The 23828-nt window shown below is 41.8% G+C and overlaps 1 protein-coding gene across 1 annotated transcript in view; it reads left to right on the top strand.

Annotated features, from left to right (window-relative positions):
- Positions 1 to 11362, top strand: part of LOC149437918 (obscurin-like) — a 138915-nt gene extending 127553 nt beyond the window's left edge. Inside the window, exons 25-26 of the mRNA XM_089660485.1 lie at positions 585 to 734; positions 5897 to 11362. Of these exons, the coding sequence (XP_089516611.1) occupies positions 585 to 734; positions 5897 to 6068 (322 nt within the window). The 3' untranslated portion in view covers positions 6069 to 11362. The remainder of the gene's footprint in view (positions 1 to 584; positions 735 to 5896) is intronic.
- Positions 11363 to 23828: the final 12466 nt, after the last annotated feature.

Below are 23828 nucleotides of genomic sequence, written 5' to 3'. Positions count from 1 at the left end.
CTCTTCTTCCTCCTCTTCTTCTTCTTTTTTTCCTTCTTTTTCTTTTTTTCTTTTTCTTCTTCTTCTTTTCTTGCAGGTCACGGCTCATGCGCAGATTTTTTTATTCGTAAAAAGATCGGCCGATTTGCCTATCATTGCCGCGAAAATTGGCCGATCGGCAAAATTGGCCGATTTTTTTCCAACTTTACCGATCAAAAAAATTTGACATAATCCAGAAAAACGGCCGACCAATTAACCCATTAACGGTGCGAAAATCGGCCGATTTTTTTTTTGGCCGATTTTCAACCCATCTATGGCCTGCATAACTCACATCCATACATACACATACTAGGGCCAATTTAGACAGGAGCCAATTAACCTACCAGCATGTCTTTGGAGTGTGGGAGGAAACCGGAGTACCCGGAGGAAACCCACACAGGCACAGGGAGAACATGCAAACTCCAGGCAGGTGATGCCGTGGTTGGGATTCGAACCAACAACCCGAGTACTCCCAGGCGGAAGTGCTAACCATTTAGCCGCTGTGCTGCCGATGTTGGCATGATTGTCCTGAAATGAGCAGCTCTCTGCTTTTCTATCTCTTCCAGGCTGAGCGCTGACTATCCCTTCACTCCTGACTGCGGGGCGGAGCTGGAGAAAGCAATCAAGAAAGGATTGATCAAGTTCAGCCATTGCTACGCTGGTTTGTCCGGAGGGGCCGTGCGATTCTTGCAGAGCGCGCTGTGGTCTAATCCTTGGTATGGGACTCCAGCCCTCGCCATTGTCCCGTCATGTACAGAGACACATGAAAAGCTGCCATCGCTCTCCATAAATGTGCCCGTCATGCTGATCCTCTGCTTCAGCTTTTTGGCCCACTGATGTGGAAGACGTATGCAGATAATAATGTCGACTTTTTTGTGATTTGCATAGTTGTTTTTCGGTCAGTGACACTAAGGGAAGTATTTATAAAAAAAAATGCATAGCAATTCACCCAGTGAAAGTGGGACAAAAAAAAAGAATGTAATTAGACTATTGCATGTGCTGGTTGAATGTTTTTCGATTCAAAAAAAATACTGCATTTGGCCACTAGATGGTGCTAAGTCTTATAATTCCTATGATACTTGGCGCCATCTAGTAGCCATATGTGGTATTTTCAATTTTAAATCAATATAAAACATTCGCACAGCACGTGAAATAGCCAAGTAATATTCCTTTTTGCACAGGGTGATTGTTCATGCACTTTCACTGGGCACATTGGGCACATTGCACTGCAAATTTTTTTTTTTGCATCGTAAGTATTGAGGCTAGAGGGTCAGCATAACAGCTTTTTGTAAAGAATAGTCCCTTGTTACCAGGGGTGAACTGACCATTTGGGGACTTGGGCACTGCCTGAGGGCCCAGGGTCAGTAGGGGCCCCATGAGATGTCCCTGCTACTTTTCATAGGCTTTTTTGGGTGTGGTTTGAGTGTGGGCCCCATGATCCCCTATTGCCCGGGCGCCCCATGAGCTGTCAGTCCGCCCCTGCTTGTTACATGTTTACTTTAGGGCCCATCAACAGTACAATGCTGCATGTCCTTGTTTTACATGTGCGGTCAGGGGGGCGGTAAAAACGCTTAGCCATGCCTGACCTGTTTAGGCCACAAGAGCAGTGAGTACAGCAGGCACATGCCAAGTATTTAATCATTATCACTCCCTTTTACTTCTGATCTGTACTGTTGTCGCTCGCCTCTCACCTTTAGCTTACTCTGCCATCAGTCATTTGGTCCCGAGCATTATACGAAAGAACACATTCCTGACGTCCCTTTAGATGTGCATGCTCAAGCCACTGATCAGCAGATTGCACAGCTAAAGTCTGCAGCACCCAGTGCCCAGTATATAGCAGCATGCACATCTGTAGGGATGCCAGGGGTGTATTATTTCCTATAACACTCTTGAAAGAGGAGGAGGCAGGGTGCTGTGAGATTTTGAGCAAAGATTAGTAAACAGACCCAGCTGATGATGAAGTATTTTTTAAAAAACAAAATTATTTGATAGGTAATTAGTTTACTCTGCCTGAGCATTATATGGAAGAACACATCTCTGGAACCTTTGGACATGCATGCTCAAGCAACTGATCAGCAGATTGCACTGTTTAAAGTAGAATTCCAGCCCACACCTAACTAGTCTTAAAAATGTTGTTCCCCACACACACTGTATACCTATGCTGACTAGCCTGTGTAAAAAAAAAAAAAAAGACGCATATACTTACTTCAGCGCACTCTGATCCAATCACATGATTCAACTTTTCTGTGTCAGCCAGTGGCGGCTGCATGGGAGTGGCAGAAACAGCTTTGACATGGGAGCCTACGGGTAACATCACCACTCCCTGGAATTCCCAGCCATTGTCCAGCGCACCCTCCTCTCCCCTGCAGCTGGCTGACCCAGGGAATCACGTGACTAGTTTGGAGCGAACTGAGAAAACGTAACTATTTACATCTTTTTTTATATAGATTGGTCAGCATAGGTGCTAATGTCTAGTGCTGCGCTATAAAAAAAACATAACATAAAGTCCAAAAAACCCCTGATAAAGTCACGTGGTGCATGACGATACACGTGGGGAGGAGCCAGGTGATGTCAGAGCCGGAACGCCGTTCGCACAGTAGGAGACACTGCTCGTGTATTGTACAGCTAGACTACTTTTGCAGCACTGCGGTTTTTATCACGGTATATTGTGTATTTTAATACACTTTTTAAGAAACATGCTGCCCTATGGTCGCTTTATATGGTTGTGAGTTCCATCCACAGAGCCACTCAAAGGTCCACTCGGAGGATACGGTGGCCATATATGAGGGGAGGATTATCCATAGAAGAGAGATTAAATATATTCTTCAGATTTTTTTCACAGCAGGTCACATGGTACTGGCAACGGGGCCAGTACACAGCTCTGTCATCAGCCATGTCCGAGGTACAAAGCCGGTGACAGATCTCGCCACAGCGCGGCACTCCGGGCATGCGCAATGCACGTTCCGGGAAGGACGTCATATGGCGTCCTCCCGGAGGGACAAAGTGTTCGCCTGGCCGCCATCTGGCCATAGGCCGGGCGGCAACTGGTTACATATAAAAAATTGTCATTTTAACATATATTTTTACGTACATTTGTAAATGCGTTCTAAAAATGTAGATTAAATGTATTTTTAAAAATATTTTTCATATACTTTGTAATATATAGAAAACACATTTCAACATAGAATGGGAATATCCTCCTGCGCTTAATATGGATAAGTCCCTATCCTAACAGCTGCTATCACTCTGCCTTAACCAATAAGTATTAAAGTATCAAACACAAAAATAGTGAAGCGCTAAAGTGAATCCCTATATACAAACACAGTGCATATAACATTAGACGAAAAACATACCTCATAAATAAAATAAATCTGTGGTATAAAATAATAAATAAATCAATAAAAAAATCAATAAAAAATATAGAAAAAATATAGAGAAAAAATCTTTCCTTGCCCTTAAATGTTTCTTCAAATCAATCAGTGATAAAAAATAGAAAATCCATAATAATGCGAATAAACAGTGATACAAAAATAAAATCTGTGTTAATTAATATTCAAAAAAGAATATATATATATATAAGTGATAATTCCAATGATATATGTGACAACCTAACAGAATATAAATAAAAATTCATAAATTGTGATTCTCAATCAAATAAACGTGATTAATATTAATTGTGAAAAAACCAAACATTAAACTATTAAATAAATGATCCACTAAATCTTGTGATGTTTAAATATGAAAATGTGTCCACAAATGAACAAAAACAGTCCATGCAATAAGGTGAAAACGACACTCAGTGTTCTTCACTTCTAGTGCTCAAAACAGAAGAAATCCTCCAATGGCAGCAAATGCCTGCTCACCTCCCCAACTCGACCCGCAAAGGGCCACAAGGCTATAACTCTCCTCCAGGTAATCCTTTGCTTCCAAGCAGCTCAGTAAGGAATCACAGGTACCCTGATGAAGTCACGACGCACATGACGCAACGCGTCGGAACGCTTTTCCCAGCCAAGAGACACATCACTTCCGGTCACGTGGGGACGGATGTCCGAGCACAGCGGCCATATTGGTTTCCCTATGTACATGTGAATGCACCCAGGGAATGAGGAGGATTGCATTTTTCATTAAGAAAACGCATGTGAGTGGAAACAGTATGTTATATGGAGTGTCTTAAATAAACGGTATTACACTATGGGAAGCTCTGTTTGTGTCCTATATGACGTTTGAGAGGAGGTGGAGTGGAGGTCCTGTGATTCCTTACTGAGCTGCTTGGAAGCAAAGGATTACCTGGAGGAGAGTTATAGCCTTGTGGCCCTTTGCGGGTCGAGTTGGGGAGGTGAGCAGGCATTGCTGCCATTGGAGGATTTCTTCTGTTTTGAGCACTAGAAGTGAAGAACACTGAGTGTCGTTTTCACCTTATTGCATGGACTGTTTTTGTTCATTTGTGGACACATTTTCATATTTAAACATCACAAGATTTAGTGGATCATTTATTTAATAGTTTAATGTTTGGTTTTTTCACAATTAATATTAATCACGTTTATTTGATTGAGAATCACAATTTATGAATTTTTATTTATATTCTGTTAGGTTGTCACATATATCATTGGAATTATCACTTATATATATATATATATTCTTTTTTGAATATTAATTAACACAGATTTTATTTTTGTATCACTGTTTATTCGCATTATTATGGATTTTCTATTTTTTATCACTGATTGATTTGAAGAAACATTTAAGGGCAAGGAAAGATTTTTTCTCTATATTTTTTCTATATTTTTTATTGATTTTTTTATTGATTTATTTATTATTTTATACCACAGATTTATTTTATTTATGAGGTATGTTTTTCGTCTAATGTTATATGCACTGTGTGTGTATATAGGGATTCACTTTAGCGCTTCACTATTTTTGTGTTTGATACATTTCAACATACTATAACTTTTTATATATATATATATATATATATATATATATATATATATATACTTTTAAATATATTTAATACGGCCAAAACTGTAGTATTTCAAATATATGTCAATATATTTGGGAAGAATATTTTTTAAATATATTTTTCTTCCATGTGGGAATGTGTAGTGCTGCGCTGCTCAAAATAGGTCATAAAAAACATATAAAAAATATAACATAAAGTCCAAAAAACACATATGTGAAGCTTCAAACGTGAAAGTCCAAAAGGAAGGAAAAAAGGACAAAAAAACTCTTCATCAAATCTAGGTGGAAAAAGCCATATCCCTATTGGAGAATGAGCCTGCAATCCCAGTGCTGTAAATCTTTAAATGGTGTGCATCACCACAGTGACCATAGGTGGACCCTCACCTTCATGTATGGACCCGTACAAACAACAGGTCAACCAAGCATCTCCCCTCCTATTGAGATTAAAAAAGATCTCCTGCTCTCTAAACTCTCTTGTCTCCTCCTCCCATGTCATCTCCAGGACTTCTCCAGAGCTTCCCCCATCCTCTGGAACTCTCTTCCCCAATTTATCAGACTATCTCCTACTCTGCCCACTTTTAGGCGATCTCTGAAAACCTCTCTCTTCAGGGAAGCCTATCCTGCCCTCAGCTAATAATGGAATCTTCTACTCTTCCAACCAGTCCATCCCCCACAGTTACTACCTTTTGTACCACTAGCCCCTCCCTCCTAGATTGTAAGCTCCCAGGATCAGGGCCCTCCTATCCCTCTTGTATTGAACTGTATTGTTGCTGTATTGTGTCCCATTATAATGTACAGCGCTGAGCAAACTGTTGGCGCCATATAAATCCTGTATAATAATAATTCTTTGAAATTTAGATAAATGTTATACTTTCTTGGAATTTCATGCATCGATATTTAATTATTTTTTTTTTTATAGGGGGCGTCCCTCTGCGTCAGACTGCCTCAAAATGCCGTGGCTTCAGGAGGCTGGACTGGCCACGTTGCAGCAGCCGCCGGTCTACTTCCCCAGCGCGAAACTGAGGAGCTTCCTCCAACAGAGAGCAGCCAAGACAGCAGCAAGTCAGAGCGCAGGGTCATTACGATCCTGACAAAACCAACACCACCCAACAGTCACTGTGTAGGCGATCAGCCATATGACCCACACCTCCTCCTCTTCACTGGTTGTAATGTCCCCCCCCCATAAAGTGTACCTGTCACTTTAGGCAATGAAGGAAGCCAATATATGGGATGGAGCTTTATCCGGCTTCTTTAACCAGGAGCTGGCAGTGTTGTATATTCCTCTCCATCGTTCCCCGCCAGACAACCAACAGGCCGACTACCGCAATGGTCTCCTTTACGGCAGGTGACAGGTTCACTTTAACAGCCGTTCCCTCGTCCCCAGGCGTTCTAGGCTTGCCACTCAGGTATTTTTAGTCCAGTTTTTGTGTGTGTCCAGCGTCGTCTTGTCGTGAGGCATTTTCAACCGCTGTTGTAGACGCAGATCAGATTCCCCCAATCGATCGACTCATTATTACAAAACCACGGTCTGCGGATTTTTCCATTAGGACCTCCGGTTAGGGTTTTAATCTATAGAAAGTTAACGTGTGGCTTTTAACGTTTGAGGAAAATGCAGTTTGAATAATAGGCTTTGCTAAAGGCTTATAGAATGAGACGCAGAAAGGCTGTGGGGGAGGGGGGGGGGCGTGGTCAACTGTGAGCAGTGGGGTGATGAAGTGAATACAGGTATGGGGGCTGTTCTCTGGAATAGCTGGAACTGGGGGCAAAGCAACATGGGCAGTTTTATGCATACAGATATTTGTATAGTGCCACCAATTTAAATCCTTACATACTATTTTTTTACATTAGTCCCTGCCCATGAGGAGCTTACAGTCTACATTAGTGCCTGCCACCAAAGAGCTTACAATCTACATCAGTCACTGCCCCCAAGGACCTAACAATCTACATCAGTCCCTGCCACCAAGGAGCTTACAATCTACATCAATCCCTGCCCTCAAGGAGCTTACCATCTACATTAGGTCCTGCCCCCAAGGAGCATAGTCTACATCAGTCCCTGCCCTCAAAGAGCTTACTATCTGAATTAGTTCCTGCCCACAAGGAGCATAGTCTACATCAGTCCCTGTCCTCAAAGAGCTTACTATCTACATTAGTTCCTGCCCCCAAGGAGCTTACTATCTACATTAGGTCCTGCCCTCAAAGAGCTTACTATCTACATTAGTTCCAGCCCCCCAAGGAGCTTACGATCTACATTAGGTCCTGCCCCCAAGGAGCATACAGTCTACATCAGTCCCTGCCCTCAAAGAGCTTACTATCTACATTAGTTCCTGCCCCTAAGGAGCTTACAGTCTACATCAGTCCCTGCCCTCAAAGAGCTTACTATCTACATTAGTTCCTGCCCCCAAGGAGCTTACAGTCTACATAAGTCCCTGCCCTCAAGGTGCTTACTATCTACATTAGGTCCTGCCCACAAGGAGTTTGCAATCTACATTAGTTCCCATCCCCAAGGAGCATACTAGCGACATCAGTCCCCACCTCCAGGAAGCTTGAAATCTACATCAGTCCTGTTCCCCTAAGGCAGGGGTGGGCAAACTGCGGCTCTCCAGCTGTTGCAGGACTACAGGTTCCATCATGCCTCTGCAAGTCATAGCTGTAACTGTCAGTTTTGTAATATTTGCAATGCCTCATGGGAAATGTAGTTCCACAACAGCTGGAGAGCCGCAGTTTGCCCACTCCTGCAAAGAGCTTACAGTCTACATCAGTCCCTACCCTCAAGGAACCTACAATCTAAATTCCCTATCTCACATACTAGGGCCCCTTTAGACAGGAGTCAGTTAACCTTCCTACATTTCTGTAGAGTGTGGGAGGAAATCAGAGTACTCAAAAGAAACCCACAACAAGCACAAGGAGAACATGCAACATGTACTTAACATATCCTGGCAAATCAAGCAAGTTTGCACACATTTTCCATTTCCCCTGCTGTCCTCAGAGAACTATACGCAGATATGTGTTTAGATTTTCTTCTGTGCCCTGATATATTCATCTCCACACTAAATGCTCCTTGGAATGATATCACATCCTTTGGATCCCAATATATGGACACTGAGGGGAGGGTACAATAAGCCAACTGTGGTCCGCAAGTGCAATGCACAATTTCAGAGGGATAGTGGTCAAGCAATTTAATTTAACAGTACTGGAGCCTCTTTCCCCAATACACTTCCAGACACTCTGAAAGCATGTGATTTTAAAGTGAATCTAAACCCAAAGATAAAAAAGTAATATATTGCAGCCAGGGGCGTCTCTAGGGTTGGTGCGATAACACTTGGTGACACCCCTCTGACGATCCCCGCAAAATGGATCAGATCTGTGGATTGAGCATAATAAATCAGACTCCGATCCATTATGCTCAATCCGCAGATCTGAACCATCCTGCGGGGATCGTCGGCATGCAACCTATACTGGGTGACACCGGACCCGCTCCACGAAAAGGTAAGTTGTAAAGAAAGCCGACGATCCCCGCAGGATTTCGTGGAGCGGGTCCGGTGTCACCCCGTGTGGTAGGTGTCACCCGGTGCGGCGTGCAGCCCCCACAACTGCCTCGGGACGCCTCTGATTGCAGCATAGAGGGGGTGGCTGCATTCATTTTCTTTTTGTCATACACTGCCAACAGCAGCAGCCGTTCATCTGTCTCTAATAAATGCAACTGTGGCTTAGATGTATGCTCGTGGTGGAGTACGACCCTAATTGAGGTTTTTCTTTCTTTTAATCTGGCTATCCTGAAACAACACCCCTCCTGTCCCTGGGTGGTGACACTCACTCCTCCACTGTATCAATAGAAGGAGACAGTTGCCACCCAGGCTGGACTTCAAACATGCCTGCCTCCATTACATAGGGTGATTATGCATTGACATACCCCCTTTAGACCTCAGTTTATTCGGATAGTATGGTCACCAGCTGAACAGGCGCCCTCCACAGGCAGCTTATTTATCCTAGAAGACACAGCAATTTAATCCAACATCTTAAATTGCAGTATATGGGATGTTAACGTGTAAAGAGACAGTAATCTGAAAGCCCCATAAGAAGGCTAGCAGCCCACTAAGAAGAAAGGAGAGGTCTATCTAAAGGACTAAACTAACTATCCCCAACATACAGTGTAGCTGGATCATACCATTAACACACATCGAAATAACAAGTTGCGGTTACATCGAATTTCCACTAGATGTCAGCATCAAGGCATTAATACATACATAAGAAAATCCAATGCAATGGTAATGGATACATTGTTCCAGAACATACATTGCCTTGAAAAAGTCTTCACAGCCCTTGAAATTTTCCACATTTTGTCATGTTACAACCTAAAACGTCAATGTATTTTATTGGGATTGGATGTGATGGACCAACACAAAGTGGCACTTAATTGTAAAGTGGAAGGAAAATGAGAAATGGTTTTCAAAACTTTTTACAAATAAATATGTGAAAAGTGTGGCGTGCATTTGTATTCAGCCCCCTTTACTCTGATACCCCTAACTAAAAGCTAGTGGAACCAATTGCCTTCAGAAGTCACCTAATTAGTAAATAGAGTCCACCTGTGTGTCATGTAATCCCAGTATAAATACAGCTGTTCTGTGAAGCCCTCAGAGGTTTGTTAGAGAACATTAGTGAACAAACAGCATCATGAAGGCCAAGGAACACACCAGACAGGTCAGGGATAAAGTTGTGGAGAAGATTCAAACAGGATTAGGTTACAAAAAAAAAAAACCCCAAGCTCTGAAGATCTCACGGAGCACTGTTCAATCCATCATCCGAAAATGGAAAGAGTACGGCACAACTGCAACCCTACCAAGACATGGCCGCCCACCTAAACTGACAGGCCGGGCAAGGAGAGCATTCATCAGAGAAGCAGCCAAGAGGCCCATGGGAACTCTGGAGAAACTGCAGAGATCCACAGCTCAGGTGGGAGAATCTGTCCACAGGACAACTATTAGTCGTGCGCTTCACAAATCTAGCTTTAGGGGCTCTGGTCAGTGGAGACCAAAATTGAACTTTTTGACCTAAAAGCAAAACGCTATGTGTGGCGGAAAACTAACACTGCACATCACCCTGAACACACCATCCCCACCGTGAAACATGGTGGTGGCAGCATCATGTGGTGGGGATGCTTTTCTTCAGCAGGGACAGGGAAGCTGGTCAGAGTTGATGGGAAGATGGATGGAGCCAAATACAGGGCAATCTTAGAAGAAAACCTGTTCGAGTCTGCAAAAGACTTGAGACCGGGGCGGAGGTTCCCCTTCCAGCAGGACAACGACCCAAAACATCCAGCCAGAGCTATAATGGAATGGTTCAGATCAAAGCATCTTCATGTGTTAGAATGGCCCAGTCACAGTCCAGACCCAAATCCTATGGAGAATCTGTGGCCAGACCTGAAAATTGCTGTTCCCAGACGCTCTCCATCCAATCTGACAGCTTGAGCGATTCTGCAAAGAAGAACGGGCAGAAATGTCCCTCTCTAGATGTGCAAAGAGACATCCCCAAACAGACTGGAATTGCAGCCAAAGGCGGTCCTACAAAGTATTGACTCCGGGGGGCCGAATACAAATGCCGCCACACTTTTCACAGATTTATTGGTCACAAATGTTGAAAACCATTTCTCATTTTCCTTCCACTTCACAATTATGTGCCACATTGTGTCGGTCTATCACATCCAATCCCAATAAATACATTTACAGTTTTTGGTTGTAACATGTTAACATTTGGAAAATTTCAAGGGATAAGAATACTTTTTCAAGGGGGATGATGGGGTATGTAGTATGCACAAGAAATCCCACCCCTCCCCCCCATACCTGTACTGACTTCGAAATAAATCCTGTCTCCCGTGTGGAGTTATACTTATCCTACAGGCAACATTTAACTATAAGATTTATAGAAACAAGTTATTTTTTTTTCTGAGTTTCTTTTTTGCTGGTGTTTTGATGTAGAACACTAACCTCAATAACCGCATAATGTTTTACTGTGTGCAACGTAAGAAAAAGTCATCGAAGAATTTAGAAGTACAAAAGACACAATACATACTATACGTGTTACATGGAAATCTTTCACTAGTATTGCAGGCCGGTGCCCATTCAGTGAGGCTCATCGACCGCCAATGTTACAATGTCACCATCAGTGTTACAACTCTTCAGATGTGTTGGCCATAATTCATTAAACGCAGATGTGACGTTCAATCTTAGTCGCAGGGTAAATCACACACAACGCACGCTCTTCAATATACTTAGTGTTAAGGGAACATATTTTTAATTCCAGTGAGATTGTATAATTTGCATGTTATTTATACTGACTTTTTTTGTCGTATGATTTTGTTTGATTTTGCAATAAATACAAAACTGACGAATGATTGTCCTTCGGCCATTGAATTCTGACGCGTGGGAATCGGAATACAAATCGCAGATGCCCCAAATAGCACAAATCAGGTTAATAAAAAGCAACATTATAAAGCTTCTATTGCTCTTACAAAGACTCATGAGTGCTCAGGTTCAGTTGGTACTATGACCACGGCCAGGACAAGTATAACAGGAGGATAGATCCCTGGAAAAGTCCTTCCTATAGATGGCGCTAGAGAAAAGTATGACAGGAGGATGGCTCCCTGGAAAAGTCCTTCCTATAGATGGCGCTAGAGAAAAGTATGACAGGGGGATGGCTCCCTGGAAAAGTCCTTCCTATTGATGGCGCTAGAGACAAGTATAACAGGAGGACAGCTCCCTGGAAAAGTCCTTCCTATAGATGGCGCCAGAGACAAGTATAACAGGAGGATAGCTCCCTGGAAAAGTCCTTCCTATAGATGACGCTAGACACAAGTATAACAGGAGGATAGCTCCCTGGAAAAAACCTTCCTATAGATGGCGCTAGAGACGAGTATAACAGGAGGATAGCTCCCTGGAAAAGTCCTACCTATAGATGGCGCTAGAGGTGAGTATAACAGGAGGATAGCTCCCTGGAAGAGTCCGTCCTATAGATGGACCTAGAGACAAGTATAACAGGAGGATAGCTCCCTGGAAGAGTCCGTCCTATAGATGGCCCTAGAGACAAGTATAACAGGAGGATAGCTCCCTGGAAAAGTCCTACCTATAGATGGCCCTAGAGACAAGTATAACAGGAGGATAGCTCCCTGGAAGAGTCCGTCCTATAGATGGCCCTAGAGACAAGTATAACAGGAGGATAGCTCCCTGGAAAAGTCCTACCTATAGATGGCGCTAGAGGCGAGTATAACAGGAGGATGGCTCCCTGGAAATGTCCTTCCTATAGATGGAGGTAGAGACAAGTATAACAGGAGGATGGCTCCCTGGAAAAGTCCTTCCTATAGATGGCGCTAGAGACAAGTATAACAGGAGGATGGCTCCCTGGAAAAGTCCTTCCTATAGATGGCGCTAGAGACAAGTATAACAAGAGGATAGCTCCTTGGAAAAGTACTTCCTATAGATGGCGCTAGAGAAAAGAATAACAGGAGGATAGATCCTTGGAAAAGTCCTTCCTGTAGATGGAGGTAGAGACAAGTAAAACAGGAGGATAGCTCCCTGGAAAAGTCCTTCCTATGGATGGCACTAGAGACAAGTACAGTTGCAAGAAAAAGTATGTGAACCCCTTGGGTTTATGTGGAGTTTTGCATGAATTGGGCATAAAATGTGCTCTGAACGTCATCTAAGTCACAACAATAGAAGAACACAGTCTGCTGAACATAATACTACACAAACATTAGATGTTGCCATGGTTTAATTGCACATAACATGTAAACATTCACAGTGCAGGGAGGAAAAAGTATGTGAACCTTTGGACTTAATAACTGGTTGACCCTCCTTTGGCAGCAATAACCTCAACCAAACGTTTCCTGTAGTTGCAGATCAGACCTGCACAACGATCTGGAGTCATTTTGGACCACTCCTCTTCACAAAACTGTTTCAGTGTAGCAATATTCTTGGGATGTCTGGTGTGAATCGCTCTCTTAAGGTCATGCCACAGCATTTCAATCGGGTTGAGGTCAGGACTCTGACTGGGCCACTCCAGAAGGCGTATTCTGTGCTGTTGCAGCCATTGTTTTGTTGAATTACTTGTATGCTTTGGGTCATTGTCCTGTTGCATCACCCGTCCTCTGCGGAGCTTCAGTTGGCGGACAGATGGTCGTACGTTTTCCTGCAAAATGTCTTGATAAACTCTGGAATTCATTTTCCCATCAATGACAACAATCCATCCAGGCCCTGAGGTGGCGAAGCAGCCCCAAACCATGATGCTCCCTCCACCATGTTTTACAGTGGGGATGAGGTTTTGATGTTGGTGTGCTGTGCCTTTTTTTCTCCACACATAGTGTTGTGTGTTCTTCCCAAACAACTCAATCTTGGTTTCATCTGTCCATAGTATATTTTGCCAGTAGTGCTGTGGAACATCCAGGTGCTCTTTTGCAAACTTCAAACGTGCTGCAATATTCTTTTTGGACAGCAATGGCTTCCTCCGTGGTGTCCTCCCATGTACTCCATTCTTGTTTAATGTTTTCCTTATTGTAGATGTGTCAACAAAAATGTTAGCATGTGCCAGAGATTTCTGTAGGTCTGTAGCTGACACTCTGGGATTCTTCTTTACCTCATGCAGCATTCTGCGCTGTGCTCTTGCAGTCATTTTTACAGGACGACCCCGCCTAGGGAGAGTAGCAACAGTGCTAAACTTTCTCCATTTGTAGACAGTCTGTCTTACCGTGGACACATGAACATCAAGGCTTTTGGAGATACTTTAGTAACCCTTTCCAGCTTCATGCAAGTCAACAATTTTTGATCGTAGGTCTTCTGAGAGCTCTTTTCTGCGAGGCATGGTTCACATCAGACAGTGCTTCTTGAAACCAGTAAAGCCAAAACAGGTGTGTGTTTTTTAAAGGCAGGACAGCTGTCAGCAACACATCCAATATCATCACACTGATTGGAGTCAAGGTCGGCTCACTCCTGGCTCCAATTAGTTCTGGGAGAAGTCATTAAGCTAGGGCCTCACATACTTTTTCCTCCCTGCACTGTGAATGTTTACATGTTATGTGCAATTAAACCATGGCAATATCTAATGTTTGTGTAGTATTATGTTCAGCAGACTGTGTTCTTCTATTGTTGTGACTTAGATGACGTTCAGAGCACATTTTATGCCCAATTCATGCAAAACTCCACGTAATCCCAAGGGGTTCACATACTTTTTCTTGCAACTGTATAACAGGAGGATAGCTCCTTGGAAAAGTCCTTCCTATAGATGGCACTAGAGAAAAGAGAAACAGGAGGATAGATCCTTGGAAAAGTCCTTCCTATGGATGGCGCTAGAGACAAGTATAACTGGAGGATGGCTCCCTGGCAAAGTCCTTCCTATAGATGGCGCTAAAGAAGACCCTCCTATTAGATGGAAAACTGAGCCGTAACCAAAAGTAAGCCAGCTTCTTTCTCCATCATACCCCTGTGCAAGAACACACCACCCCTGACACGTTTCTGGGCCACTACCCTCTTATAAAGACTCATGAGTGCTCAGGTTCAATTGGTACTATGACCACGGCCAGGACAAGTATAACAGGAGGATAGCTCCCTGTAAAAGTCCTTCCTATAGATGACGCTAGACACAAATATAACAGGAGGATAGCTCCCTGGAAAAAACCTTCCTATAGATGGCGCTAGAGACAAGTATAACAGGAGGATAGCTCCCTGGAAAAGTCCTTTCTATAGATGGCGCTAGAGACCAGTATAACAGGAGGATAGCTCCCTGGAAAAGTCCTTCCTATAGATGGAGGTAGAGACAAGTATAACAGGAGGATAGCTCCCTGGAAAAGTCCTTCCTATAGATGGCGCTAGAGACAAGTATAACAGGAGGATAGCTCCCTGGAAAAGTCCTTCCTGTAGATGGCGATAGAGACAAGTATAACAGGAGGATGGCTCCTTGGAAAAGTCCTTTCTGTAGATGGCGCTAGAAACAAGTATAACTGGAGGATGGCTCCCTGGAAAAGTCCTTCCTATAGATGGCGCTAGAGAAAAATATAACAGGAGGATGGCTCCCTGGAAAAGTCCTTCCTATAGATGGCGCTAGAGACAAGTATAACAGGAGGATGGCTCCCTGGAAAAGTCCTTCCTATAGATGGCGCTAGAGACAAGTATAACAGGAGGATAGCTCCCTGGAAAAGTCCTTCCTATAGATGGCGCTAGAGACAAGTATAACAGGAGGATAGCTCCCTGGAAAAGTTCTTCCTATGGATGGCGCTAGAGACAAGTATAACTGGAGGATAGCTCCCTGGAAAAGTCCTTCCTATAGATGGCGCTAAAGAAGACCCTCCTATTAGATGGAGAACTGAGCCGTAACCAAAAGTAAGCCAGCTCCTTTCTCCATCGTACCCCTGTGCAAGAACATACCGCCCCTGACACGTTTCTGGGCCACTATCCTCTTATAAAGACTCATGAGTGCTCATGTTCAATTGGCACTATGACCACGGCCAGGACAAGTATAACAGGAGGATAGCTCCCTGGAAAAGTCCTTCCTATAGATGGCGCTAGAGACAAGTATAACAGGAGGATAGCTCCCTGGAAAAGTCCTTCCTATAGATGGAGGTAGAGACAAGTATAACAGGAGGATAGCTCCCTGGAAAAGTCCTTCCTATAGATGGCGCTAGAGACAAGTATAACAGGAGGATAGCTCCCTGGAAAAGTCCTTCCTATAGTAGCAGTGTGGACTCCGGGCCTTGACCTTCGTTAGAAGGTCCCAGATGGAAAGAGACTCTGATAAAGGGTAGTGGCTCTGAAACACATCACTGGTGCTGTGGACCTAGGTTCCCTACCCTTCATTTGACTGATTGATGGAAAGGGACCCTGGTAAAGGGTAGTGACCATGAAATGGGTTAGTGGTGTGGCGCTTGGGGCCACAACCCCTTCATTAGATTGACTGTTGGAAATGGACTATGATGAAAGGCAATGTCCCAGAAATGCATCAGTGGCAAAGTGGACTTAGGGCCCTGACCCTTCATTAGAGTGACAGTTGGAAAGGGATCCTGATAAAGGGTAGTGGCCCTGAAATGGGTTAGTGGTGTGGACTTAGGGTCCCTACCCTTCATTAGACTGATTGATGGAACGGGACTCTGATAAAGGGTAGTGGCCCTGAAATGGGTTAGTGGTGTGGACTTAGGGTCCCTACCCTTCATTAGACCGATTGATGGAACGGGACTCTAATAAAGGGTAGTGGCCCTGAAATGGGTTAGTGGTGGGGACTTAGGGTCCCTACCCTTCATTAGACAGATTGATGGAATGGGACCCTGATAAAGGGTAGTGGCCCTGAAATGGGTTAGTGGTGGGGACTTAGGGTCCCTACCTTTCATTAGACTGATTGATGGAATGGGACCCTGATAAAGGGTAGTGGCCCTGAAATGGGTTAGTGGTGGGGACTTAGGGTCCCTACCCTTCATTAGACTGATTTATGGAACGGGACCCTGATAAAGGGTGGCGGTTCTGCATTGGGTGAATGGCAGTGTGGACTCACCAAGGGGTACATTGAAGAGAGGAGATCATTACTTTTGCTTCTGGTTGGGACACGGAGTCCTCCATCCAGAAGGGGGGTTCCTCTCTAATGTTGGTTAGTGGAAGGACTTTCTTGGACACCTATCCTGGCCACGATCAGAGTGGTGATTGAACCTTTGTAAGTACAAAATACTCCTTAATGATCCACCATATTGGGGTGCAATATAACAGCTCTGTGTATTCTCTTCCAGCCACAACCACACAGCTCCATAGAGTCATTGGGGGCATACTTCCTGATGCCTGTAGTGTAACCTCCATTCTCTCTACTGGATCCCCTGATACAATAAGATCCCGTTCACATCTGAAGATTTGGGATCGCGGGCAGAAGCACGATTCCAAACGCACCACGTGTGTTTGGGTGTCATTCATACTTAATGGCACCTTAAACGTGGTGCAGTGGAGCACCAAAAATTAATGGCACCCAAACATGCATGGTGCGTTTTGCCATGGCCGCCATCAGGGGCGAGCCCATACACATGTAGGGGTCCAGGTGTTCTGAGGGGCCTGGCACTTGTACCTTTACCCAACTGCCTCCACCCGCTTCTATCCCTCCAGCCCCCGCAATGAATAACCAAATCTTCTGGCTCCTGGGTGATAGCAGAAGCACCACTCCAGCACTCCGACAATTGCTGCTGAACTGTGAGAGGGGGAGGAGCTGAGGGAGACCAGGGGGAGAGGCCAGCAGGCACAGGATCGAGAATGGCATGGGAACACCCTTAGCCTCAGGCACAGGTGCTGTATTCACATTGCTATATGGGGAATCTCTTTACTGGATTGGGATGTCTCTTTGCTGGATTGGGTAGTCTCTGCTCAATATATGAGGATATGAATTTGCTATATTGAGACGTCCCTTTGGTCAATATATGGGGACGTCTCTTTGCTGGATTGGGAAATTTCTTTGCTCAATAAATGGGGATGTCTCTTTGCTGGATTGGGAAGTCTCTGCTGAATATATGGGGATGTCTCTTTGCTGGATTGGGTAGTCTCTGCTCAATATATATGTCTTTGCTAGATTGAGATGTCCCTTTGGTCAATATATGGGGACGTCACTTTGCTGGATTGGGAAATTTCTTTGCTCAATAAATGGGGATGTCTCTTTGCTGGATTGGGAAGTCTCTGCTGAATATATGGGGATGTCTCTTTGCTGGATTGGGTAGTCTCTGCTCAATATATGAGGATATGTCTTTGCTAGATTGGGATGTCCCTTTGTTCAATATATGGGGACATCTCTTTGCTGGATTGGGGTGTCTCTTTGCTGGACTGATTTACCACTTTCTCTGTGGTTAATAATATCAATATTCAGAGGTGTATTTATAAACAATTTGCAGAGCCATTCATCCTATGAAACTTCATTCTGTACAAATAGGAGCAAAACTGAACGTTATGAGGACATGTTCTCTCCAAGTAATATAGTGAATGGGAAATATAATACATTGTAGCCACTAGATGGAACTGGAGAACATATTTCCTATGATCATCAGCTCCATCTAGTGGTCATAACGCAGTATTTCCCCAACTCATGCTCTTCTTACGAATGAAAAAAAACATTTCACCTAGAGAGAAAATAACATTTGATTTGCACCAAACCAATGTACATGCAGTTTCACAGGATGAATAGCTCTGTTTTATTATATATACCAGATTCATTAAGGGGTAAAAAAAAACTAATTTCATGCTGCTGAGCAACAACATAAAGGAATTCATATTTTATTTTGTTTTTTTTTTTTTAAAAATGTCCTCGAGTTTTGAGCATAATCTCCATGTAAATAGAGAGAACAGGCCATCAAAATGAAAAATCAAATGTTACAAGGCTATTTTCTCTCCAGGTCAAATGTTCCGTATACAGAGCAAACCAGAAAAATACTACAATGTAGCCACTAGATGGTGCTGCCAAACATAGTATTTCCAGCTTCATCTAGTGCAGTGGTCTCCAATCTGCGGCCCAGGGGCCAGATGTGGTCCTTTGCGTGCCTTTATCTGGCCCTTGGAGCACCATTCCACCAACTGACACTAATGATGGGGCGCTATTCCTCCCACTGACACCAATGAGGGGGCACTATTCCTCCCACTGACACCAATGACGGGGCACTATTCCTCCCACTGACACCAATGACGGGGCACTATTCCTCCCACTGACACCAATGACGGGGCACTATTCCTCCCACTGACACCAATGAGGGGGCACTATTCCACCCACTGGCGCCAATGACGGGGCACTATTCCTCCCACTGACACCAATGACGCAGCACTATTCCACCCACTGACACCAATGACGGGGCACTATTCCTCCCACTGATACCAATGACGGGGCACTATTCCTCCCACTGATACCAATGACGGGGCACTATTCCTCCCACTGACACCAATGACGGGGCACTATTCCTCCCACTGACACCAATGACGGGGCACTATTCCTCCCACTGACACCAATGACGGGGCACTATTCCTCCCACTGACACCAATGATGGGGCACTGTATCAGAGCATTTTCTCCTTCCACTGACCACGGTCCGGCCCCCCCAAAGCCTGAAGGTCAGTAAACTGGCCCCTTGCTTGGTTTGGAGACCCCTGACCTAGTGGATGCAGGATTATTTTCCTGATGCACGCTATTCTTATGAACAAAAAAACATTCATCCTGGAGAAAGAATAGCAAAGTAATATTCGATTCCCACAGAACCAATGTACATGCTGAGTCACAAGAGGAATACCTCTGCGATTTTTCAAAAATATTTCATATATATTCAGAATAAAAAGTACTCACAGTATTTTTTATTTAAAAAAAAAAAACCGTCTTGCCAGGTTTCAGTATAATCATGTTGTTAGAGAAACATGCCACAGAAAAAAAATATCAATGTTATTAGGCTTTTGTTCTCCCCAGGTCGAATATTCTTTATAGAGTCAATGCTACATTATAGTCACTAGATGGAGCTGTTGCACATAAATATTTCCTTTGATCAACAGCACCATCTAGTGCTGTTGATCAAACTCAAAAATTCTGATTCACACTATTCTTCAGAATTAAATACATTCGACCTGGGGAAAGAATAGCATAGTAACATTCGATTCACACAGAACCAATGTACATGCTGTTTCAATAGCGTCGAATATATATTCAAAATAAAAGAACTCATAGTAATTTTTTTTAAAAAAAAGTCTTGCCAGGTTTTGGTGTAATCTTCATGATGCTTGAGAAAACATGCCACGGAAAAAAAAAAAGATATTATTTGCTTTTTTTTTTTTTCTCCCCAGGTGGAATATTCTTCATAGAGTCAATGCTACATTATAGTCACTAGATGGCACTGTCGAACATAATAAATATTTCCTTTGATCAACAGCACCATCTAGTGGCCACAATGCAGTATTTCTCCGATTCACACAAAACCAATGTACATGCTATTTCACAAGACTAAGCGCTGCGATTTTTCGAATATATACTCAAAATAAAGGAACTCAGTATTTTTAAATGTCTTGCCAGGTTTTGGTGTAATCATGTATTTTGAAAAAACATGCCACAGAAAAAAAAAAAAAAAAAAAAAAATCAATATTTGCTTTTTTTTTTCTTCTCCCCAGCTCGAATATTCTTCAGAGTCAATGCTAGATTATAGCGAAAGCCTTCTCTCTTATGAAACTCAAAACCCCTAAACCAACAATATAAAATATAAATTATTAAATAAAAAAATGAATATAAAAATTAATAAAATAAATAGTATAATAACTATCCAAACAGTGTCCAAAAGTTATTTTGTACCATTTGTTTTATTAAATTTTTTTTATTCATTTTTATTTTATTAATTTATATTTTATATTGTTTGATATTGTTGGTTTAGGGGTTTTGAGTTTCATAAGAGAAAAGGTTTTACCAATAATTTTGCTTTCAAGGGTGTGAAAGTGTGACTTTTCTTGGGGGTGGTTATAGTGAGAGTTTTTTTTATTTAGTTCTTATTTTATTTATTTATTTTATGGCCCATAGATTGTTTAATGCGAATTATAGTCACTAGATGGAGCTGTTGAGCATAATAAATATTTCCTTTGATCAACAGCACCATCTAGTGGCCATAATGCAGTATTTTTCTGACTCATGCTATTCTTCGGAATGAAACACATTCGACCTGGAGAAAGAATAGCCTAGCAACATTCAATTCACACAGAACCAATGTACATGCTGTTTCACAAGACGAATAGCGCCGCGATTTTTCAAATATATATTCAAAATAAAAAGGAACTCATAGTATTTTTTTTAAAAATGTCTTGCCAGGTTTTAGTGTAATTTTCATGATGTTTGAGAAAACATGCCACGGGGGAGGAGAAAAAAAAAAAAAAAAATCAATATTATTTGCTTTTTTTTCTCCCCAGGTTGAATATTCTTCATAGAATCAATGCTACATTATAGCTAAAACCTTTTCTCTTATGAAACCCAAAACCGACAATTACAAACGATATAAAATATAAATGAATAAAATTAATATAAAAATTTAAAAAAATAAAATAAATAGTCCAAAATAACTATCCAAAAATTAGTGTCCAAAAGTTATTTTGGATAATTTTTGGAGTTATTTTGGACCATTTATTTTATATATTAATTTTTATTTTATTAATTTATATTTTATTTGTAATTGTTGGTTTAGGGGTTTTGAGTTTCATAAGAGAAAAGGTTTTACCAATAATTTTGCTTTCAAGGGTGAAAGTGTGACTTTTCTTGGTGGTGGTTATAGTGAGAGTTTTTTTTATTTAGTTCTTATTTTATTTATTTATTTTATGGCCGATAGATTGTTTAATGCGAATTATAGCCACTAGATGGAGCTGTTGAGCATAATAAATATTTCCTTTGATCAACAGCACCATCTAGTGGCCATAATGCAGTATTTTTCTGACTCATGCTATTCTTCGGAATGAAACACATTCGACCTGGAGAAAGAATAGCCTAGCAACATTCAATTCACACAGAACCAATGTACATGCTGTTTCACAAGACGAATAGCGCTGCGATTTTTCAAATATATATTAAAAATTAAGGAACTCATAGAATTTTTAATTTTTTTTTTTTAAATGTCTTGCCAGGTTTTGGTGTAATCTTCATGATGTTTGAGAAAACATGGCACAGGGGGAAAAAAAAAAAAAAAATCAATGTTATTTGCTTTTTATTCTCCCCAGGTCGAATATTTTTCATAGAGTCAATGCTACATTATAGTCACTAGATGGCACTGTCCAACATAATTAATATTTCCTTTGATCAACAGCACCATCTAGTGGCCATAATGCAGTATTTTTCTGATTCACGCTATTTTTCGGAATAAAACACATTCGACCTGGAGAAAGAATAGCATAGCAACATTCGATTCACACAGAACCAATGTACAAAATAAAAAGGAAGTCATAGTACTTTTTTATTTTTTTTAAAAATGTCTTGCCAGGTTTTGGTGTAATCTTCATGATGTTTGAGAAAACATGGCACAGGGGAAAAAAAAAAAAAAAAAAATCAATGTTATTTGCTTTTTATTCTCCCCAGGTCGAATATTTTTCATAGAGTCAATGCTACATTATAGTCACTAGATGGCACTGTCCAACATAATTAATATTTCCTTTGATCAACAGCACCATCTAGTGGCCATAATGAAGTATTTTTCTGATTCACGCTATTTTTCGGAATAAAACACATTCGACCTGGAGAAAGAATAGCATAGCAACATTCGATTCACACAGAACCAATGTACAAAATAAAAAGGAAGTCATAGTACTTTTTTATTTTTTTTAAAAATGTCTTGCCAGGTTTTGGTGTAATCTTCATGATGTTTGAGAAAACATGCCACGGGGGGGGGGGGGGGGGGGGCGCAAAAAAATCAAATATTAATTTGCTTTTTTTTCTCCCCAGGTCGAATATTCTTCATAGAGTCAATGCTACATTATAGCTAAAACCTTTTCTCTTATGAAACCCAAAACCCCTAAACCAACAATTAAAAACAATTAATATAGAAATTTAAAAAAATAAAATAAATAGTCCAAAATAACTATCCAAAAATTAGTGTCCAAAAGTTATTGTGGATAATTTTTGGAGTTATTTTGGACCATTTATTTTACATATTAATTTTTATTTTATTGATTTATATTTTATATTGTTGGTTTAGGGGTTTTGAGTTTCATAAGAGAAAAGGTTTTAGCAATAAATTTTGCTTTCAAGGGTGAAAGTGTGACTTTTCTTGGTGGTGGTTATAGTGAGTTTTTTTATTTAGTTCTTATTTTATTTTTTATGGCCGATGGATTGTTTAACGCGACATTACAGGCACTAGATGGAGCTGTCGAACATAATAAATATTTCCTTTGATCAACAGCACCATCTGGTGGCCATAAGGCAGTATTTTTCTGATTCACGCCATTCTTCGGAATGAAACACATTCGACCTGGAGAAAGAATAGCCTAGTAACATTCGATTCACACAGAACAGATGTATATTCAGTTTCACAGGATGAACAGCTCAAATTTTTTTTTTTTTTTTTTTTTAATAGGATACGCCCCTTATTGTTTTTACTCTATTGTAAGGGATGGATTTGCCCCTGCCAAAACACACGATGAAGGAATTCCTAATATAAAAAAAAAAAAAAAAAAGTTTGAGTGTAATCTTCATGTTATTAGAGAGAAGAGGCCATGGAATCAAAAAATGAATGTTATTGGGATATTTTCTTTTCAGGTCGAATGTTCTTTTTAGAATTAACCAGAAAAATACCACATTATAGCCACTAAATGGAGCGGGCAAACATAATAAATATTTCCTATGATCATCGGCTCCATCTAATGGTCGTAATGTGGTATTTCCCCGATTCCTGAGCCATTTTTATGAATTAAAAAAAAAAATTAAAAAATTACGGTGAGTAGGCCATTTTCTCTCCAGGTGGAATGTTGTTTATAGATTAACTGCTTCCTGAGTATTTCTGCTACGGGGGGCATGCATGTGCAAAATCACGTATACATTATATATATATAATTAAATATATAATGATTTTGCATTTCCGGGTAGGATCCCAGCCGGTGATTTCTAGCCGGCACGCGGTGATTGCCGATTATCTCCGAAGGGGAAGGGGGAGAAGTGTATGTAAACAATACAGATCTCTCCCGTCAGCTCCTGCACACTGCTTTGGATGGCTCTGCACAGCACAGCAATACAAAGCAGTGTGCTTACAGTGAAGCACACAGACCCCGCCCCCCGAATAAAACAGCACACAGATCACCCTTTGATCGCCCTCATGTTAACCCCTTGCTGCCCAGTGCCGGTGTCGTACAGTGTCGGTGCTTTTTTTTT

This window comes from Staurois parvus, unplaced genomic scaffold (assembly GCF_062004578.1).
Source record: "Staurois parvus isolate SC_StPar_1 unplaced genomic scaffold, SC_StPar_1.0 ptg001245l, whole genome shotgun sequence".
Classification (NCBI taxonomy): domain Eukaryota; kingdom Metazoa; phylum Chordata; class Amphibia; order Anura; family Ranidae; genus Staurois; species Staurois parvus.
The sequence above is the reverse complement of the archived record's forward strand: the minus strand, read 5'-3'. Positions and strand labels throughout refer to the sequence as shown.